The sequence below is a fragment of the Archocentrus centrarchus genome, unplaced genomic scaffold (genome assembly GCF_007364275.1).
Source record: "Archocentrus centrarchus isolate MPI-CPG fArcCen1 unplaced genomic scaffold, fArcCen1 scaffold_36_ctg1, whole genome shotgun sequence".
Taxonomy (NCBI): domain Eukaryota; kingdom Metazoa; phylum Chordata; class Actinopteri; order Cichliformes; family Cichlidae; genus Archocentrus; species Archocentrus centrarchus.
Window position 1 is genome coordinate 2,134,555 of NW_022060263.1, and position 18,794 is coordinate 2,153,348.

At 40.0% G+C, this 18,794-nt stretch overlaps 3 protein-coding genes across 7 annotated transcripts in view; 1 reads left to right on the forward strand and 2 right to left on the reverse strand.

The window, feature by feature from the left end:
* Positions 1–2,833: 2,833 nt before the first annotated feature.
* Positions 2,834–8,389, reverse strand: LOC115776675 (acyl-CoA-binding protein-like). Its single transcript, XM_030724408.1, has 4 exons — positions 8,232–8,389; positions 7,183–7,300; positions 6,581–6,643; positions 2,834–3,159 (listed from the first exon to the last, which is right to left on the reverse strand). Exons 1-4 carry the CDS (start codon positions 8,244–8,246, stop codon positions 3,086–3,088), a joined length of 270 nt encoding a protein of 89 aa, XP_030580268.1. The 5' UTR covers positions 8,247–8,389; the 3' UTR covers positions 2,834–3,085.
* A 1,574-nt stretch (positions 8,390–9,963) lies between these two features.
* The window catches only part of LOC115776668 (uncharacterized), a 97,929-nt gene continuing 89,098 nt past the window's right edge, over positions 9,964–18,794 (reverse strand). Inside the window, exons 1-4 of one of the 4 annotated variants that reach the window (XM_030724395.1) lie at positions 13,908–14,109; positions 13,660–13,710; positions 12,867–12,953; positions 9,964–12,215 (exon numbers count right to left, since the gene is read on the reverse strand). In XM_030724395.1, coding sequence (XP_030580255.1) covers positions 10,077–12,155 — 2,079 coding nt within the window. In that variant the 5' untranslated portion in view covers positions 12,156–12,215; positions 12,867–12,953; positions 13,660–13,710; positions 13,908–14,109 and the 3' untranslated portion in view covers positions 9,964–10,076. Of the gene's footprint in view, positions 12,216–12,866; positions 12,954–13,048; positions 13,628–13,659; positions 13,799–13,907; positions 14,110–18,794 lie in introns of those variants that run through there. The other 3 variants (XM_030724394.1, XM_030724393.1, XM_030724392.1) reach the window with 3 other exon arrangements.
* LOC115776670 (uncharacterized) lies at positions 13,855–18,437 on the forward strand. 2 transcript variants are annotated; one of them, XM_030724398.1, is made up of 10 exons: positions 13,956–14,000; positions 14,311–14,523; positions 14,612–14,687; positions 14,952–15,070; positions 15,160–15,579; positions 15,678–15,888; positions 16,170–16,381; positions 16,460–16,607; positions 16,818–16,927; positions 18,117–18,437. In XM_030724398.1, the coding sequence occupies exons 3-10, from the start codon at positions 14,648–14,650 to the stop codon at positions 18,426–18,428; spliced, it is 1,572 nt and encodes a 523-aa protein (XP_030580258.1). In that variant the 5' UTR covers positions 13,956–14,000; positions 14,311–14,523; positions 14,612–14,647; the 3' UTR covers positions 18,429–18,437. The 2 variants fall into 2 exon arrangements, with proteins under 2 accessions (XP_030580257.1, XP_030580258.1); XM_030724397.1 differs by lacking the exon at positions 14,311–14,523 and having other exon boundaries at positions 13,855–14,000.

The following is an 18,794-nucleotide window of genomic DNA, read 5'->3' on the forward strand; positions in this document are numbered from 1 at the left end:
AGCACAGCTGTCTCAACTTGTCCTCCTGAGACCTGAGCTCCTGTTTGCAGTGCATTTTCAATTTCTCCTAGATATTTGTGATTACATGGACCTGATGTGTATATATACTAAGCTTCCTCTTTGAACAGGAAGTTGCATTTTGTTACATACTTTTGTGAGAAAAAAATGTGGACACTGGGATTATTTTATAGCATAACTCAACAAAAACAACACGACTTAACAAAGTATAAAATACTATTGAGCACAATGAAGTATGAGGTGCAGCAAAGCCAAAATGTAATGTCCCCATATGTGGACGCAGGGTCTCAGGAGGTTAAACACAGCAACTCAAAATTAATCACACGTGGTTACTGATGTGAAGAAACCAATATGAGCCAGTACAAGGAGCCCTGGTCACTGAGGTTTCACTATGGACAGAACCAATCAGAGAGGAAGAGGAGGAGATACTGGATGCACTTTTGTTGTTGTAAAGGTTTAAAGTTTTTAGATAGATATTTAACAAGTCTGAAACTAATTGTTGGCATGTCTTTCTGTTTAATCAATAAACTGATATATAAACCCAAGCTCCAGAAATGTGTATATCCTCAAGGCAGTGCAATAATCTTAGCAAGATGATACAAATGCATAATTTGTGTTAATACACCACTCTGCATTTAATCAGTTATTGTTTAGCTCTGGTTCTGCTGGAGGTTTCTTCCTGTTAAAGGGAGTTTTTCCTTCCCACTGTCACCAAGTGCTGCTCATAGGGGGTCGTTCTGACTGTTGGGTTTTCTCTGTATTATTGTAGGGTCTTTACCCACAATACAAAGCACCTTAATTATTCAGAAAATGTGACACATGGGTCACATTTACAGGGTGGCTGTGGCTCACTTGGTAGAACAGGTCACCCAATATCAGAAGGTTGGCAGTTCGATTCCTGGCTGCTCCAGTGTGCATGCTAAAGTATCCTTGGGCAAGATACTGAACCCCAAGTTGCTCTCTGATGCAACTGTTATGTGAAGTCAAGATTCAGGAGTGTTTTATTGTCATGTGCACAGTAAACAGTTACACTGAACCATAAAATTCTTATTCTGCACTTCTTCTTCTGCTGGCTCAATAATAATAAATATGAAAATATAGACAATTTATATACACGAGGTAGATTGTATAGAGGAAGCTGCAGTAAATGAAGTATGTTTGCACAGTGGTACAGCAGTGTCATATGCATATAGCGCAATCTGCAGTCCAAAATACAAAGTAGAGCAGTCTGTGTGTGTGTGTCAGTCAGAGGTGGCAGTTCACAATGGCCTGTGGTTCTTGATTTCACACTCCGATACCGCCGCCCTGGTGGCAGGAGTGCAAAGAGGCCATGCTGTTGTGCTGTGGGTGTGTTGGATCTTTTATAATGTTCCGTGCTCTTCTGATGACCCTGATCCAGTGATGGTAAGGCAACTCCTGAGATAGATCTGGAAGTCTTCACCAGCCTGTGAAGAGCCTTTCTGTCATGTGCAGAGCAGTTCCCAAACCAGACCGTGAGGCCATTGGTGAGAACGCTCTCGATGGTGTTCCTGTAAAAGCTGCTGAGAATTTCAGCTGGCATGCTGAACTTCTTCAGCCTTCACAGGAAGTACAAACGCTGCTGTGAATGTTAGAAAGTACTCTGAAGCAGAAAACAGTGCTTGTAATGTATGTGTGTGTGAATGGGTTGTATTTGAGTGCTCAGCTATAGTAGAAAAGCACTATATGAGCACGAGTCCATTTACACACATCAAGTTTATTTGTATAGGAATCACTGATGGCTGTGAAAATAAAATATTCTGGGGAAAAAAACATTGCGGGGAATATTTTTGTAAAAGGTCGGATCAATTTAAGTTAGGCCACAGATTTAGTAGAGGAACGCCACGCTAAAATTACAAGTATCTTATTAAAGGCAGTTATACTGATCACTACACACTGGTGCTGTCTGTGCTGTGAGGAAGTTCCTTGCCAAAACACAAAGGTTTACACCACTTTACAATACACATAATATACTAAGTAAAGAAACAAATACGCCTGATATTGAATACGTTCACAGATAAACCAATACTGTCTAGTCTGGTTACTAAAGGTCAGCTGATGAACCCAGAAAGAGCGCAGCAGAGCATTTTTGTGCCGTTTTCTGAACCCTGACTGATGACTGCTAAAAGGCAAAACACACAGTGACACGTGTGAGGGATCCCCTCCGCTCAACAAAGGCAGATCTCCTACAGGTCTTTTACAAAAAACGCTGGCATCTCATTTATGGTTATATCCCCATCAGAAAAAGTTATTTGTCAGAATTTCTTGGGATCATTGAGTCTTTTAGTGGTTTTTGAGAGGCAGAACTTCAATTTTTTGAGATTGTATCACATGTAGATTTAAAACTGAGGCAGAGTAATCTACAATAGTGACAAACTGACCCTTGAAAAGTTTTGTTTTTATATTAATTACAACAGCACCACCTTTTCTGGGGCGTTTAACAAAAAATGATCAGAAGATCAGTATATGATGCTTTCCTTCAAATTTTCACTAAATCCCAGTTTAGGAAGAAGACTTCTGACATACAGAGATAATACCAAGGCCAGATCTAGCTTCAAAAATCAAACATTTGTAATCTGGCGCAGGCTTGGTGGTACATTTCCAGATTAAAAAAAAGCAAAGATTTCATTGATTTTTGAAGCAATAGAGACCGATTTCTCCTTCCACCCAGTCCTTAGCACCGGGAAGAAAACCACTCATATGGAATAATAAAGTCAATAAAATTAATGGACTGTTACCTCATCTTTTTTAGATAATGCACTACTATTCAAATAAAGTTGTAGACCTAACACCACACTTTAAAGAGACGTTTTATTGAAATGGCAGGACCTTCTGCAGATACACAACACTGAAATTTCTGTATAATTTCATGGTGAGCTGAGGACAATTTCTACTACTTGGGAGTTGGACCTCACTGGGACCCCACAGGTAAACCAGCAAGTGTTCACAGCTGTTGAAGGACACTTGTTGGGTTTTAAGGCATTTTCATTGTGTAGGAATGGAGAGTGGTGGTGGCCTCAGTCCACACAGCAGCTGTCACCATGAGACGTTAGATTCCATACTTCTGCTTTAGCTCTTCCACCAGGCTGATGTACTCGTTCATCGCATCCTCTTTGCTCTTACCTGACAGAAATCAAAAATGCATTATAGCAAAGAAAGACATTAATTTAATGAATAAGCTAGCACTGCTTTTTGCTCTTTGTCATGTTTGCTGTCATAAGGACCCGCTCATAGTTTTAACTGTCAAATTTACCACTGTAAGGAGACCGGTGATCTTGAAGGAGGGCAGGATGCAGCTGAGTAGGGTGTGCAATATTCAAAGGTACTACAAATGATGAGGAATGCACCAATCCAAATCTGATCTGATAGGGATACCTTGGCACTGGGTATCTGCCAGTACTGATCCGGGTTTTCTGGTTTCCCCCCACAGTCCAAAGACACACACACTTAGGCCGCCTATCCCAGCTGTCATAGGGCGAGAGGCGGGGTACACCCCGGACAGGTCGCCAACCCATCACAGGGCTAACAAAGAAAAACGCACACCCATTCACACCTGTGGGCACTTTAGAATCACCAATTACCCTAACCCCACTAAGTGCATGTGTTTGGACTGTGGGAGAGAGTACCCGGAGAGACCCCACATAAACTACTTTCAAACTCCCCACAGAGAGGCCCGGGCCGAGGTGGACACAGGAGCTTCTCACTGAGGCAGCAGAGCTAACCACCACACCACCGTGCTGCACGAGAGCAGAACTCGTCTGAGACTTTTAGTAGATGCATCTATGAGATTGTTATTGTGGTCAAGATTTTGAGAAAAGCTGACCTCTGACCTTTACCCTTAAATCAAGGTGGCCAAGATTTGAACTCATCTGAGATTTTTAGTGGCTGCATCTATAGTGTGAAAATGAACTCTGTAGGTCACAGGATTCAAATTATGGCCAACGTTCAAGTTTTTGTGGAACAGACGCTGCCACTGACGCCAAGGCTACAGCTGAGCTAACAAAATGTACTAAATTGGTGCTTATTTATAAAATAATGAATATGACAGAATATGCACGTTCAAGTTGAAGGTGACTTTGTGGGCGACATCTGGTGGTGATCCTGCTCATTTCCCTGCCTAAGATGTATAAATTTTATTCATTTACAAGTCAGTGGGGACAGTTGAACCTTCTTAATATCTTTAGTTTGTGTTTTGAGGCAGTTCAGGTGGTCAGGATCAGCACAGAGATGTGGAAATGTATGTAAATTTAAATGAATTTGTGGATCTTGAAAAGTTGTTTTACTCAACAACCTTCAACTCATCACAAAGCTTTGTAGCCATTCCTGCTGAAGATGGAAACAAACGTGCTTCAACACTTGAGGCAAAAAAATAAAAACCCCAAGAAACACTGCTGAATACAGTCAGGCTACGAAGGCACGACGTACAGCAGCTGGTGATGTATGGCTCAGAATTAAGCAGAGGCTCAGCTGCAGTTAAATTACTGATGCAGAAACATGGCAGGAAATGACTGGCTTAAAAAGCTTGACCCAGCATACAACATCCTATGTATGGCTGCAGCTAGTAATTATTTTAATAAATCCGGTATTCTATTAATTATTCCATCAATTAATCAAGTAATCGGATAAGAAATACTTTTGTTAATGAGCAATAGTAAATATTTAGGAGAAAAAGTCTTTTGAAATAAACTGCTCATTGCAATTTCTAAAATTGAAACCAATGTTTAGTTTAACTGCATATTCGATTTCATTGTGTTTATGTGCCATATTAAAATCTGATATTTTCTCAAATGCAAAAATATATAAAGGTATGCATACAACATAAAATTAGGCCTAAAATAAAAGAGCCTCATCTCTGCTTGGAAGGCCTTCTTAGATTCTCAGGAGGCAAAAGCGAGAGCTGACAGCACTGCAGCTCCTGCATGACGCAGAGCTGGTGTGTTTTCATGTGTGTGTGTGGCTGTAAACCTTTAAAGACGCATATGTGCTTTGATGGTTCTTGGTGCTAATGTTGTAATGGTGCAGATATTAATAATTTATGTTAATAATTCAGTGTCCAGCCCAAAAAAGTTTGATTATTTTTACCAGCCTGAGGAAAAAAATATTTTATAGTATTAAGACAATATAATTTATTTATATTTAATATAAATAAATTACATAACATTTAGGACAACCATTTACAGCATCAATTAAAATCTTAATAATTAAGCTGACCGACTAGTACGTGTGGTACTGACTGGTGACCATAGTGACGATTGGTTACCTCGAGGCTCCCGGTGAGTTAAGAAAATCTACTTTTGTGCTTACATTTGCATGTCCCTGGATGCACTGCTGTGTCACTACTATTCCACTGAGTGTGAACCAGCTGCTGTGGAAGAGCGTGTCAATGAAAGCAGCTCATTGGCAAATGAGGGCAGACTCTGTTTGTACTAATAAATGCTGCAGTCTGCAAATCACCAGTAAAACACTGTTTCTTTTTTCTATATCATATCATTACCACAAATTTTCTTGAAACATTGTGATATAATTTTGGGGCTGTAATTGTCCACCCCTAGTTGCTTCAACTGGAACCATTCATCCCCATAAGGGCTCCCAACCCTGAAGAGCCCAGGTAGAAATCATCTGAGCATACACATGTAACCAGTTTTACTCAGGATCATCAATATTTGGGACGTGCAGCTCAGAAAAATAAATGGTAATTCTCAAAGACTACATTTTTAATCTGGTACTTAATTAAAGCACTTGGATCAGGATGACCGATAGTTCCATCATAAGACCGATACTCACCAACGATATGAAAGAAATGGCTGATTTTTGAAAACAGATGGTTACCCTGAAATCTTTCCATTCGCATTGATAAACTGGAGACAGCTGCTGCCTGCTGTACTTCAGCTGGTGGTGACTGACTGTTTATATAACCAACAATATCACAGCGGTCTGTAAATGACTTAATGCACCTGGTGAAACAGAGCCTATAGCATTAATGCTTCGCACCTGCAGTCGTTGATAGTATGTAATATATTATGCTAATGCAAGAATGCTAATGCAAGAATGCTGGATCAGGGTTCTAGCCAGAAAAAATTCACAGGCTGGCAGTATCACAAGTACTGAACAGTGCTAGCAGACTGATGCTAGCAGACTGATGCTAGCAGACTGATGCTAGCGGTCCATTCCAGTAGCTAACAGCTGAAATTCTGAGCCCAGCCTGACGGTACCTCAGCCACGTGATCAACTGCTAGCTCAAACCCTGTGGATACAGTGATATGATTTTCATAAAATATTAAAACTTGCCTCAGTTATAACTCAAATGGAGATTTGATAGGTATAAATTAGCTTTTAAGACATTTTATGGCATTAAAATTGTCTTAAAATTCTAAATTTGATTTAGAATTTTAAGACATTTTATGGCATTAAAATTCTAAATCAAATTTCACATTTCAAGACTTGACAGTGGAAATCCTACGTAAACAAAAGCCGTGGAATTATTTCAAAAATGCTTTGACCAGAATATAAATGTGTGTGTAGACAAATCCACATTCTTACTCACCCTTCTGCTTCTCCCAGGCGTCCCATTTAGCCTTCCCAGTGAAATCAAGCATACCTGGACGAGCTTCAGAGATAAGCACACTGTAAGCAGCACTCGTACTGTAAGCATTTAACCCACAGTGGGTGTCTTCAGTACAGGGCAAAGGTGGTGGAGTTACATCATATTACACCACAAAAGCTTAAGCAACAACACCGTTATATTTAAATTTCAGAATAAAAGAAATAAACAATAAACTGACACTGATGACTCAAAGCTACCTGCTGATATTTGAACTGTGTAAGTATAAGTTTGCTCATGTAGATAAATTATAAAATGCCATGACACAAGCAGTTTATCATCAGGGATCATTGTGTGGATTATTATTTGCCTCAGACACACCTGAAGACATAATACTACAAAGACTCGGATACTCTTGTTGTAGACACGCCCACTTTATTTTGACCTGGTCAAAAGTCTGTTTCAAATCACCTGCACCGACAGCTGAACTAGCTTGTCATAAAATCTGTGCTGGCGATGTATGCCAATAAAAGTTGCATTCTAGTGCACAAGTGCATGTTAATAGTTCATATAAGATAGTGCTGATTACAGTGTGCACCTCTCACCTGTGTTCACGTCGCCCACGGTGGCCTGCTTGAACAGTGCGTAGACCTGCAGCATCTCCTCATCAGCTGGCTTAGCCTTCAGCTGCTTGACCTCAGCTGCTGCTCCATCAAACTTCGCCTTCGGACAGGACGACAACTTCATGACAGCACTCAATTTAGAAGACTGACTATAATACTGGTCACCCCTGAGGTAACACTAAATTTGAATACTAGCCTGACTACATTATATCTATGTATCTACATCTGGATGTTTCATGTGTGCAGAAGTCAGTGAACAGCTGTGTTATAACCTGGCAATTAATCAGTACAACACTATTTTACCCCAGCTTGCATTACACATGTTTTTATCTAATATTTGCTCACATCATCTTCATTTGCATCTGAAAATCAGTATTACTGAATGAGTTAACTGATTCACTTGGACCCTCCATGCAACAAAAACCTGTGAAATAAGTACAATTTTATTCATACAGCACCTCTCAGACCACAAATCAGCACGTGCTTCACAACAGTAGAACAAAGGTTGGTCCGCTGACTGCAGGCCAACCACTGCAGATATGATGAGGAAACGCTGTAACAATGGCTGCGGGAGGACCTCTGCTCCACCCGCAGCCATTGTTCCACGGAGAGTGTTTCTCCACTCCACACCGTGAACTCCTGCACCGGCTGCAGGTCCAAGGTCAGGGTGGACAGTCTGCCTGCAGTGTTTAAACGCCCACACTAAAACCCTGTGCCGTGGCCTGACGGGTCATTTGTGAACTTTACATTACATGCAGGCGCAATGCAAACCCGACACGTGGAGCTGGACTTTATTAGCCTCGGGGACGTCTATCAACCCGGTCTCACTGACAGATAAGCACTGAGCACGTGGACTTTCTGCATACACCAAACAGTCGTTCATTAAGCTAGCAGCTAAAGACCATTCACACAACAGCAGTACAGTATCTGTGTGCCGTGCTCTCACAACGGAAACGCACCAAATCCTCTGCGCCGGCTAACGGCGGACTATAAACCGGCAGTTTCATTCCTACTGCCTTCTTTATACATACCTGGAGGTCAGCCATGAGTACTCGTGAGTCCAAACAGGTAAAGTGACTGCCTGCAGACAGAGCGATCCCTGCAGGGTGAAGTCCGCCGCCCCTCCCCTGTCAGACTGCAGCGGTACCGTGTGACCCCTGCTCTCCTCCCTCCATGCTATTGGCTGAACCGAAGACTGACACGTCACCTCGGCCGCTCAGTGGATGGCGTGATGAAAACTGCATCCAATCGTGTATTTACAACGGCCATAGAAGGACGTTTGTAATAATAACAAAAAGGACATTAAATGTCGGCACGGCAACTGGGAATTACATTTTATTTATATCTTTTTCGTGTTCTCTTTGGCAGAGAGAGCCAAGCAGAGACAGATGCAGAAATTAATGTTTCACCAATAATCCTGACCACCCTCTGTAGCACTTCAGCTCTGCTACCCGAGGACAGGAAATCTTTCACAAAACCTCATGGAAACCCTAACCATAACTAATAACCTAACAGTGAAAATGACGTTAAAGGACTTTGTTATTACAAGTGCTAACAATGGAGGCATAATCTGTGTACAAGACGCAGAAAAGTATGTTAGTATAGTATAAGTCCCTTGGATAGATGAGACCAAAGGGAAGCTGTTTGGCCATAATGCAAAGCACCATGAAGACCAGAAGACTGGTCACCATGAGTCAACCGTGAAGTCCCCTGCATAACAAAGTATGGGACATGCAACAGGACAGTGATGTCGAGCACAGCAACAAATCCACAACAGAATGGCTGAAAAACTAAAGAATCACAATGGCCCAAAGTCAGACTTCAACCCAGCTGAAATGTTGTAGCAGGAGCTTGAGAGCCTCCAGTCCTGCTACAGCTTAAACAAATGCCTACAAACCTCAATGAACTGAAGTAATGTCACAAAGACATTTCACTGTATTTTGCACCAGGAGGCTTTGTGTTGCAGGTCCTTAAAAATGGATCCCATCATGGAAGCGGCTGTCCGATCCGTTCATTTCTTCCAAGCCAGAAGTCTGAATCACAGAGGCATTCCCTGTGCTGTCTGACCACGCTGTGACTGGAGTTACCCCTGATATGAAGGGAGCCTTGGCTGCAAATGTTTAGTGCATGTTTGGGACTACCAACCTTTGTGAACAAGGTTTCTCTTTAACAAGCACCAGTAAAACAAAGCTGCGCTCCAGGCTCACACACAATAAATGACCTTCTGAAACTGGCTGCTCCTCGGGCTCTGACACCTGATACTGATACACCTGTGAAGTCTAAAAGATACAAAGTTTCAGGAGCAAATGAAGTGAGTAAAACTTCTTTATGTAAAATGCTGCTGCAGACACTTTTGCACCCTGAAGAATACAGGTCTGTGAAAATGAGCACATACTGTGAAAATATTCAAAGACTGACCATTGTGCAAAATAATGTAAGTCAGCACACTGCAAAAACTGACAGTCTATCTAAGTCTAATAATCTTACATTGAGCCAAAAAGTATTTTTGATCTTGTTTTGAGAGTGATATACTAAGCAGGAGCTGAATGTGTAAGATTATAAAACTTGTTTTTAGAATATATTACTTTTATTTCTTACTTAGTTACTAAATCCTTAAACTAGTTACTTTACATGCATTTTAGGCTAAATTATATCACAGACACTGTTTGAGGTCACATTGTATATTTCACAACCATTTTTAGATGCGAAAGCTTATTTTAAGGCCTCTCAGTAATAAGTCGCTTAGGCTTTTGTTGGCCCATCATTAACACATTTATTTACAATATTTACAAAGCTGCAGTGTAACATTTTATGTAGTACGAATCCACAGCCACAACATAGGCAATAAATCACAGCACATCTTCCACTGTTTCATTTCAACTTTTAAGTGCAATGACATCATCAAGGTTATATTTTGTCAGAACATACATACTGCATTTGAAACTGACTGGATAATATGATGTAGGATCAACTAGCTTTTCAGCATCTATAAACTCTGTTGCTTGGGCGAGATTAGGAACTACAATTTTATATGCTAAAAAATCTGTATTAAAGCCCACAGTCTCATAAAGCTGGTATTCAAAACAGTATAATGAACTGTCTACCACAAAAATGTTTTTAATAAGTCCAAAAACAGGAACTGTGTCACTCACACTGGTGATTATTAGAGACTTTTCACTTATGTACTTGTTCCCATTGAGAATAAGCCATTTTACTTTGACTCCATGTTGTATGCCACCTATCCCCAAAAAATCTCTTATCTTTGCTGCAATATACTCAGGATTTTTCACTTCAGAGACAGGACCCAATTCCTTCTCATGTACAAATATTGGATGCTCAGTGCCCAATTCATTTTGACAGCATTCAGAAAGCTGATTATGGTTCACAAGTGACTTACAGACATTTCTGAAGTTCAATTTAGATGCCCATTGTTTAAAAAAACAGTGCTTTGATTCGAATCTCATACACATGTGCCTTATCACAGGCCCCAGATGAAGAATCTGAGCAGGGAGATGCAACAGGTAATGTTGCTTAGGTATTATATTATTCTCAGGAAAAAGTTTCTTAAACTGTTTCAAATGCTGTTCAATCATATTCTTCAGTCTGAACACACTTTGTACAGATAAAATAGGGGCAAAGAGTATCTGAACAATCTTAATTAAGTCCAAAACAAACTGAACATATTCATTTTTCTCTATACTGTTGAGCAGAAAAGGCATGATCTTCAACAGTATCAGCATTTGCCCCGAGGACTGTTTCAGTTTATTGTCATTAGATGCCAAGGTAGTGACACTGATAGGGCAGGGTTTGTCACGTATGTCTATTGGTGACAAAGGAAAACTCTGCATGGCAGAATTGAACACATCCAACTCCATCTGTCCAGAGAGAACAAGGTGTTTTAGCACACACTTAATTTCCATGGGTGCAACACCCTCAAGAATGATGTGCATTATATCCTGTGGTGTTTGTTGAATGAGGTCAAAGGCTGGGAAATCAATCAGCTTGCTTCTTCTGTTTATACCATAGGTGGTTTTGAGAGATGATTTCAAGAAGTCTGTGCAAGCCTTTTCTATTTCACAGCACTGCTTAATATGTTTTTTCATTGTCCTTTTAGTAAAACTTAGTTCATTAAAATTAATTTGCATTTCATCAAAGGTACATTCACAATGCCTACACTTACTATATGCAAAACCAACTCCTTCCTTGAAACCAGCAAGCTCATGTTGGGCAAGTGTGTCACCACAGACCGAAACTACAGCACCAAATAAATCCATGCTACCACGCTGTGTTTGGATTTTGACACCATTATAGAGCAACTTTAAGTCTTCATTAATCCTTTGTAATACAAAATCAACACCACATTTGTCAATATCATCAGCTTTTGCTATAGCAAGGAGTCTGATTGCAGCAAGCTTTGACCTAAACTTGGGGTCTATGTTTCCTAAAGTATAATAAAACATGAATAATTTCTTTACTGAAGCATGTGACCCAAGAGGATTGCATATCTCTATTTCATCAGCATACAAAATTATCTGTAAAGCAGAAGGTTCTTTTGAAAACAGTGGATGGGATTTATAAATGCTCCCATCAATAATGTCATACAAAAACCCATCTTTGTGGCAACTCTGAGGTGCGGTGTTGATCATGGCAAAAATCCTGGAATTGGACAACAACTGTTCAAGGCTCCTAATAAGGGGTATATAGTAAAAACTTCTGTTTTTGATGGCAATTACTCTTGACTGTCCTTTGTTAACTCTGCAAACCTTTTGAGACATAACTACCTCCTCTGGTATGACTGGGTTAAAAAGCCTCTGGATTGTGCTGTCCTGAATGTATGTGGAAGCCATCATGGAGAAAGGATCTTGAAAATTTTCCAGTTCTGCCAATACTGCCTCTTGTAGCTGCTCCATATTGTCTGAATGTCTTTGAAAGAGCGACTTCATGGTGTCCTTCATGGTACTGAGAAGAGCAGTTTGATACTGCTGGACTCCAGAGACAATACTGTTGACACCCCTCTGAAACAAAAACAACAAAGAAATATGAGCTATATACAGTTTGTTCAATATGAGACTAGCATTACACTTCTTAAGAACATTCTGAATAGGATTTCATACCAAAATGATCTCTGTCCAGTTCTTGCTCAGAATTCAAAAGTCAGAATTACACTTCTCTGGTGTGCAGACTTTCTTTTTGCTCTTGTTCCTGCACCCTTTTGACCTCTTTTCACACGTGCGTGTTCTCATTACTTAAAAACAACACTGTTCCCACTAAATGCAAATCTAAGTATTAACACTGTAATGCTTTTTTATATGTTTATGTTAAATATGTATCCATCTGGTGCTGGCCCGGCCCGTCTGTCAAATTTCAAAAAGTCAATGTGGCCCCAGAGCCAAAAAGTTTGTGTGTATCCTTGTCACAAAATATGACACTGTTGTAGCTCTGACAGTGGAATTATAAAATGGTCCATAGAATTAGAATTGTAAGTTTACATGCTTTCAAGACCTTTTCCCAGTCTTATTCAAGCACTTTTCAAACTCTATCAAGGACCAATTTTCAAGTCTTTATAAGCAAATTATGACTGTGGTAAAACGCATACTTAAATGCAGACACACATACATATATTCAATATATATTTTATTTCCCTAACACTTAGGTTTGTGCAATACCTGGGATAGGTGACATCTTTCCCGGACACTGATGGTAAATGCAGCTGCACATCTGACGAGATTTTCACTTGCTGTAGCAGCTCCTTCCTGTAGATATGTTGTGTTAATATACATTAAAAAAATAATATAAACACCTGAATGTTAACTGTTAAACATTTTCATTAGCAAACATTGCATCTTACCTGATTATCAGTATTTGGAGTCTGGAAATCCTCAAGCTCCGGACTTGACATTTCATTTGGAATGACAGGTATGTTGACCTCACTGTCGGTCCTTTGCATTCCTTGTGTTTTAGTGGCACAGTCAGAAAAAACTGGTATGTCAAAATGTTCACCTGCAGCATGTGATAAGTCAGATGATGCTGCTGTCATCCACTGGGTAGGAGGGTTCCCAGTCGCAAGATACAGAGCATGAGTGCGTCTGATATGGTAGTAAAAAGAGTTAAAGACTCTGTATTCCTCTGTACAACCATCTATTCCGCATATGACTCGGAAGTTTGGACTGCGGCTATGTGTTTTGTTAATATGGCTCAAGAGAGACTTCAATGTTAAGGCAACAAAAACAAAGCAAATCATACACCTCCAACAGGCCATGTTAAACCGCCAAAAAGAAAAAACAGGGCAGCTAGCTGAATGCAGACAGTCTATTCTTAGCCTAATGAAAATCTTCACTCACGGCAAAATCAAGTCATGCTAGCACTACAACACACGTTCGTAAACCTCTATTAGAAATGTAAATGTAGCAGAAGAAAGTAGACAAAACGTTCAGTCTAAGCAAGAGCAGAAACAAATACCTTACTGCTTCACATCACTTTTGAGCTGTTGTTGGCGGGCTCATACAGGCGCTGCAGGTCATTACCAAATATGGAGGGGGGTCGGTTACATCAAAACTCTCATTAAATCTAGTTTAAACTCTAGTTATTGTGATTCAGTAAGGGACCACAACAGGAGTAATAATTAAAATGTAATTTATAGTTATAATATCCCCCTATTATGACTGTTATTACTTTACAAGTTTTAGAAACATTATTATGGTCTGCACCTACTCCCCCCTGACTGCCCTCATGTGGTCACGTCTGTCCTGTAACCGTTTGAAGGGGAGCGAAGAAGCAGGCTTGGACTGGATTCTGCTGAGGTAAGGAGAACTTTTACAGCATTTGATTTAAAAATTTTGTACTACTGGGAAAACAGCAGCCTGGTCCAGCAATCAGTTTACCCATGGATGGACTATCAGTTCTCATAATACGTCCACAAGTTTTTTGCCACTGTAGCCTAAAAGCCAGCTAGCTAAGCATGCTTAGCTAATATTAGCTAACAGGTTTGGTCCTGCAATTTACGTTACAATGCGCTAAGTTTTTTTTTTTTGTTTACCATGACTAACCAATGGTGTTAAAAGTCTGAATATAATTTTCCACATAAAATATGTACATGTTTGATGTAATTAGCAGGACATGCAGACAGACTTGGTACTAATGAACGTAGGAACAGCAGATGCAGATCAGAGGCAGGTGTGCATGTCTTAGCTGAGGGACCTATGCAGGCTGTGGAGGAAAATGCTGAGAGTTTAGTTTCTGCACTAGTTGAGGCTCCTGTCAATCACTCTGGGTCCACTGTATACAGAAGGAAAATACATGTGTTGTATTTGAAAAGTCCATAAGGTGTTGTACTGTTTGAATGGTCTGACATACTTCTGAGCATGATTTTTTGAGCCTTGGCTTAATGTCGTGTTTTTTTTCATGCCCTCAGATAAAGGCGCAATTAAAAGGAAGACACACGGAAATCATGGATGGACTAGATGATGTTACAGTATCAGTTCTAAATGGTATGTCAAGTTTAAGTGTCTTTAATAAAATAAAGTTGTCCATGCTGACATTGGTTTCAAATTTGAATTTTAACTATTTATGTAATCTCAAAACACCCAAATGTCAAAATTTTATTCTATTTATATTTATTTGTAGCTGGGAGATAAAACAGTAAGAGGACAATTTGGATTTTATTTGCCCTGTCAAGTTGAATACCATTAAATTTATAAGGTCCAAGTTTTTCAACTCTAAAAGGTTTATTACTATTTGACCTCTCTTTACAGCTGCCAACATAGATGAGGTTTTAATCCACACCCTCAGTCGTGATGATTTAAGAGATCTTTTTCCTGGTCCAGAAAACTTTCTCAGGAGGAAACAGTTGTGGGCTCATCTTCACAAAGAGGCAAGTTTTTGCTGCCTTTGATCTAAAAACGTGTAGTGCAGTTTTGTTTGTAACACCTACAACATTTATGTTTTGAATTATTTTCTTAGGAGGACTATTCCACCTTACCAGACAAAGCTGGCCCTGGTGAAGCAGGAACTAGGTCTTCACCTAAAGGAACACCTCCATCTCCCCAGACATCCACTCCTTTGGTAAAGAAAACCCCAGAGAAGACTCTACAGCTTCCCAGTCCTCCTGAATATGTGATCTATACAGATGGTGAGCTGGAACTAGCTCGGAAACACTATTTTGAGATGGCCTGCACTGGTAGAGAGGGAGAAGCTGCCATGTCCAAAGAGCTGAGATGCAGGCTGGTGAGAAACACTGTCACCAGCATGATTTCAATCTTGAGAGCAAGTCGACAAGGAGAGGAGTTACGATACCCGTCCAAGTACGATGTTACTGCCATGGCTAAGAAACTAGTGGAGTATTATCCCATGCTACAGGATAACGACTTACCTGCCAAATATGTATGTGATTAAATTTTTTTCACATTTATTTCAGACTTCTGAAATTATATACGTGATATTACGTTTCTTTTTTTCTTTCAACATCTTATTCACCATAGACGAGCATGTACAGTTATCTTCAGAAGAGGATCCTGAATATTAAGTCCCCTCGAAAGAGGCAGGGTCCCACACCAGAGAGGGGCCGTTCAAAAAAAAGGCGCCACATTGAGTTCTCACCAAGTGACCAGGGAGAAGATGATGATGCAGATTCAAGTGGCGGATCAACGATTCTTTTGCCACCAGTGAGCAGTTCTGATGGCGACAGTTCAGGTAATTGACAAATTCTAATTATGGCAATAATGATGGACGTGAAGGCTGGATGACTTTGATAGATTGGGATGTCTTGATATATTACACTTTAAATTTAAACTTGATTAGGTTTTGATCTGTTGTGACAGGATGTGATTTTTCAATATTCATGTATTTGACTTTCTGTAGAATAACCATCATAAATATATAACACACAATGTTAGGCTTGCTGGCTAAAACACATAGTATCATTTAGATTGATATGTTGGATCCAGTTACTGATTCTGTATTTTCCCCTTTAGTCAACATGGATAGTCTAGCAACACAGGCCAGGCATTACAAGACTCTGCAGGACCTGTATAAGAAGCCAAAACCCAACCGAGATGCTGTTTGCCAAATTCTTGACCTTGAGTTTCAATCAAGAAGAGCCTTCATTGACAGCGATGTTCTGAAAGAAGAAGATAGGCCAACAAAGATTCTAGAGGCATATCCATGTTTCAAGGAGCTTCACAATGTAAGTGACTTACTTTTCATCGTGGCTTTCTTATAAAGCAAGCACTGGTGCAGGTTTTAACATTTACTTGCACTATAGGTGATGGATGAGCTACGGCGGATCCTGGATAAGAACAACAACAAATTCATAACTGAAGTAAAGGCAAGATGGGAGGACTTCTGCTCCATGGTTCAGTTTTATGGTCTTTGGAAGAAGGTGTTAAAGCCACCGATGAACCAAAATAGAGGTTAGTCATTGTGCTATCTTTAATACATCATGTAGCTGTTTTCAGAGACATAAATATGTATAGGATTGTGTATGATAGTGCTGATTAAATAAAACTGGAACAACAGTACTGTTCATGGTGACACCTAATTTTCTGTGGTATCAAGATTAAGTTGCCAATCAAATTTAGATCATTTAGGATTGAACTAAACATTGATTTATTTTGTTCCAGTGGAATGCAACATCGCCCTGTTTAGGGCACTCCCCACACTCTTCCCCTCACCAACTGCGCCACCCAAGAAGCTGGGACATGCCAGTGAGGCATTGCTTCATGTCCTTCAGGTCAGAGTTTGTTCATATTGTTATCAGTTAATATATAGATACTTTATTGATCCCGAAGGAAAGTAGGCAATGTATGTCTGCAAGGGCTTTCACTGTACATTTTGGCAATTTATTTGGTCCTTTTTAAGCATCTCTGCTCCTAAAAATAATAGAATTTACATTTGAAAATTGATACTGAAATTTCTGCAGCACTATGTTGGTCAGAGGACAGCGTGGCCTGCCAAAATACAAATACAGACCAATGTCTACAGGAAACACTAATAAATTGATTAAAAATAACTACCGTATTTTCCGGACTATAGAGCGCACCATACTATAAGCCGCACCTACAAATTTTTTGGAAAAAACTGGAAACGTACATATATAAGCCGCACCGGGCTATAAGCCGCTGGTATCTCCGCCGCTCTCGGTTTTCCACAATTACTCGGCACTCAGCAGAGGGGGACAGACAACCCCAAATTTGAGTTATAACAAGTCAATTCACCATTGATTCGTTCACGCCGAGCTTACGTGCAGCGGCTCTATTTCCCTCCTGTAGTGCCAGGTCGATAGCCCTCAACTTAAAAGCGGCATCATAGGAAGTTCTTTTTGTGGTTTCCATGATGAGGGAGTTTGAAAAAAATCTCTTTTGTGCCTGCTGCTAGCACTTGTTGGCGCTTTCTTCTTTGATTTCCAACTTTGACGTCCCATGATTCATATCCTGCTAAAGAGCCCCCTGGTGGTTAAAGAAAAATCCACAGAAACGCCGCACCGGGCTATAAGCCGCATGGTTCAAAACGTGGGAAAAAAGTAGCGGCTTATAGTCCGAAAAATACGGTAATTAAACTAAAATTCATTAAAATCATAAAAATTCACAAAACAAACTGGAAGTAATAACAGATTTAAAACATTACAGGTGCAGTATCTCTGTCATTTCCCAAAGTATGTGGAGAATGACTACTAACAGTGACTAAGACACAAGTTAATCTTGTCATAATTATTTCATTGGCAGGCATATTTGACATTTTCTGTAGGGCATTTTTCAAACTAAAGAAACAAAATGATATGAAGATGAGCTGTACCACCTGTATTCTATGATTGTGATCATTCATATATATATATACATATATACATAATAGTGTCTCAGTAGTTTGACTGCTCAGCTAGTTTTTTAATGTCTCTCTTCTCTGTTTTGTCCTTTTTTCTTTAGCCAGCAGAAGATCCAGCCATCTACCTTCAGAGGAGATCTCTCTTCAGCCCTGTTTTGCTCTTTGATGGGTCCCACTGTATTATGGCAATTGGAACCACACCCATCACCACATTTGCTGAAGAAGACCTCCGTCAAGGTTTGCTGTATCTGATGGCATACTACTACACCTTGCATCTCACATATCCAAAGTGTGTGGCAACCCTTCTGTCTGTCATTCAGACTGAAGTGTTAAAGGACAGTATCCATGAGCGAGACACCACAAGCTCATACAAAAAAGCCATGGCAGAGTGGAAGGCTTTTATTCAGGAGTAGAGTTGTTCAGGTACACGACTTTCATGTCTGTGTTGGAAAGTTTTAACCTAACATAAGAGCTGTAAAAAGACATTTAAATTCTTCATTTTTGTTTATCTAATACAAACACATCTTCTGTTCTTCAAATGTTCTGCTTTATAATCTCGCTGTAAATGAATCTGAATTAGTCCTTCCTCAGTTCGGACTACTTTCACTGACCCTTCTGCTCAGACATACAGTAGGTGATTAGCATTGTCAAACTTAGCTTTCTGATGGCCAGGTCCTAAAGCAAATCACATCTAAGGATGCACCTGAAACAGGGGCACTAGTGCAGACATCTAAAAGTAATCCGCCAGCATTACAGGCACTACTGCTGTTCAGTTTAAA

What these genes read in the sequence shown, in the direction of transcription:
- LOC115776675 (XM_030724408.1), bottom strand. An exon ending in CGTGGGCGACGTGAACACAG is followed by an intron (nt 6,644 to 7,182) that starts GTGAGAGGTGCA and finishes TTATCTCTGAAG; the next exon opens with CTCGTCCAGGTATGCTTGAT. An exon ending in CGCCTGGGAGAAGCAGAAGG is followed by an intron (nt 3,160 to 6,580) that starts GTGAGTAAGAAT and finishes GATTTCTGTCAG; the next exon opens with GTAAGAGCAAAGAGGATGCG.
- LOC115776670 (XM_030724397.1), top strand. Translation starts at nt 14,648, where the DNA reads ATGGATGGACTAGATGATGTTACAGTATCAGTTCTAAATG. An exon ending in GGGCTCATCTTCACAAAGAG is followed by an intron (nt 15,071 to 15,159) that starts GCAAGTTTTTGC and finishes TTATTTTCTTAG; the next exon opens with GAGGACTATTCCACCTTACC. An exon ending in ACCGATGAACCAAAATAGAG is followed by an intron (nt 16,608 to 16,817) that starts GTTAGTCATTGT and finishes ATTTTGTTCCAG; the next exon opens with TGGAATGCAACATCGCCCTG.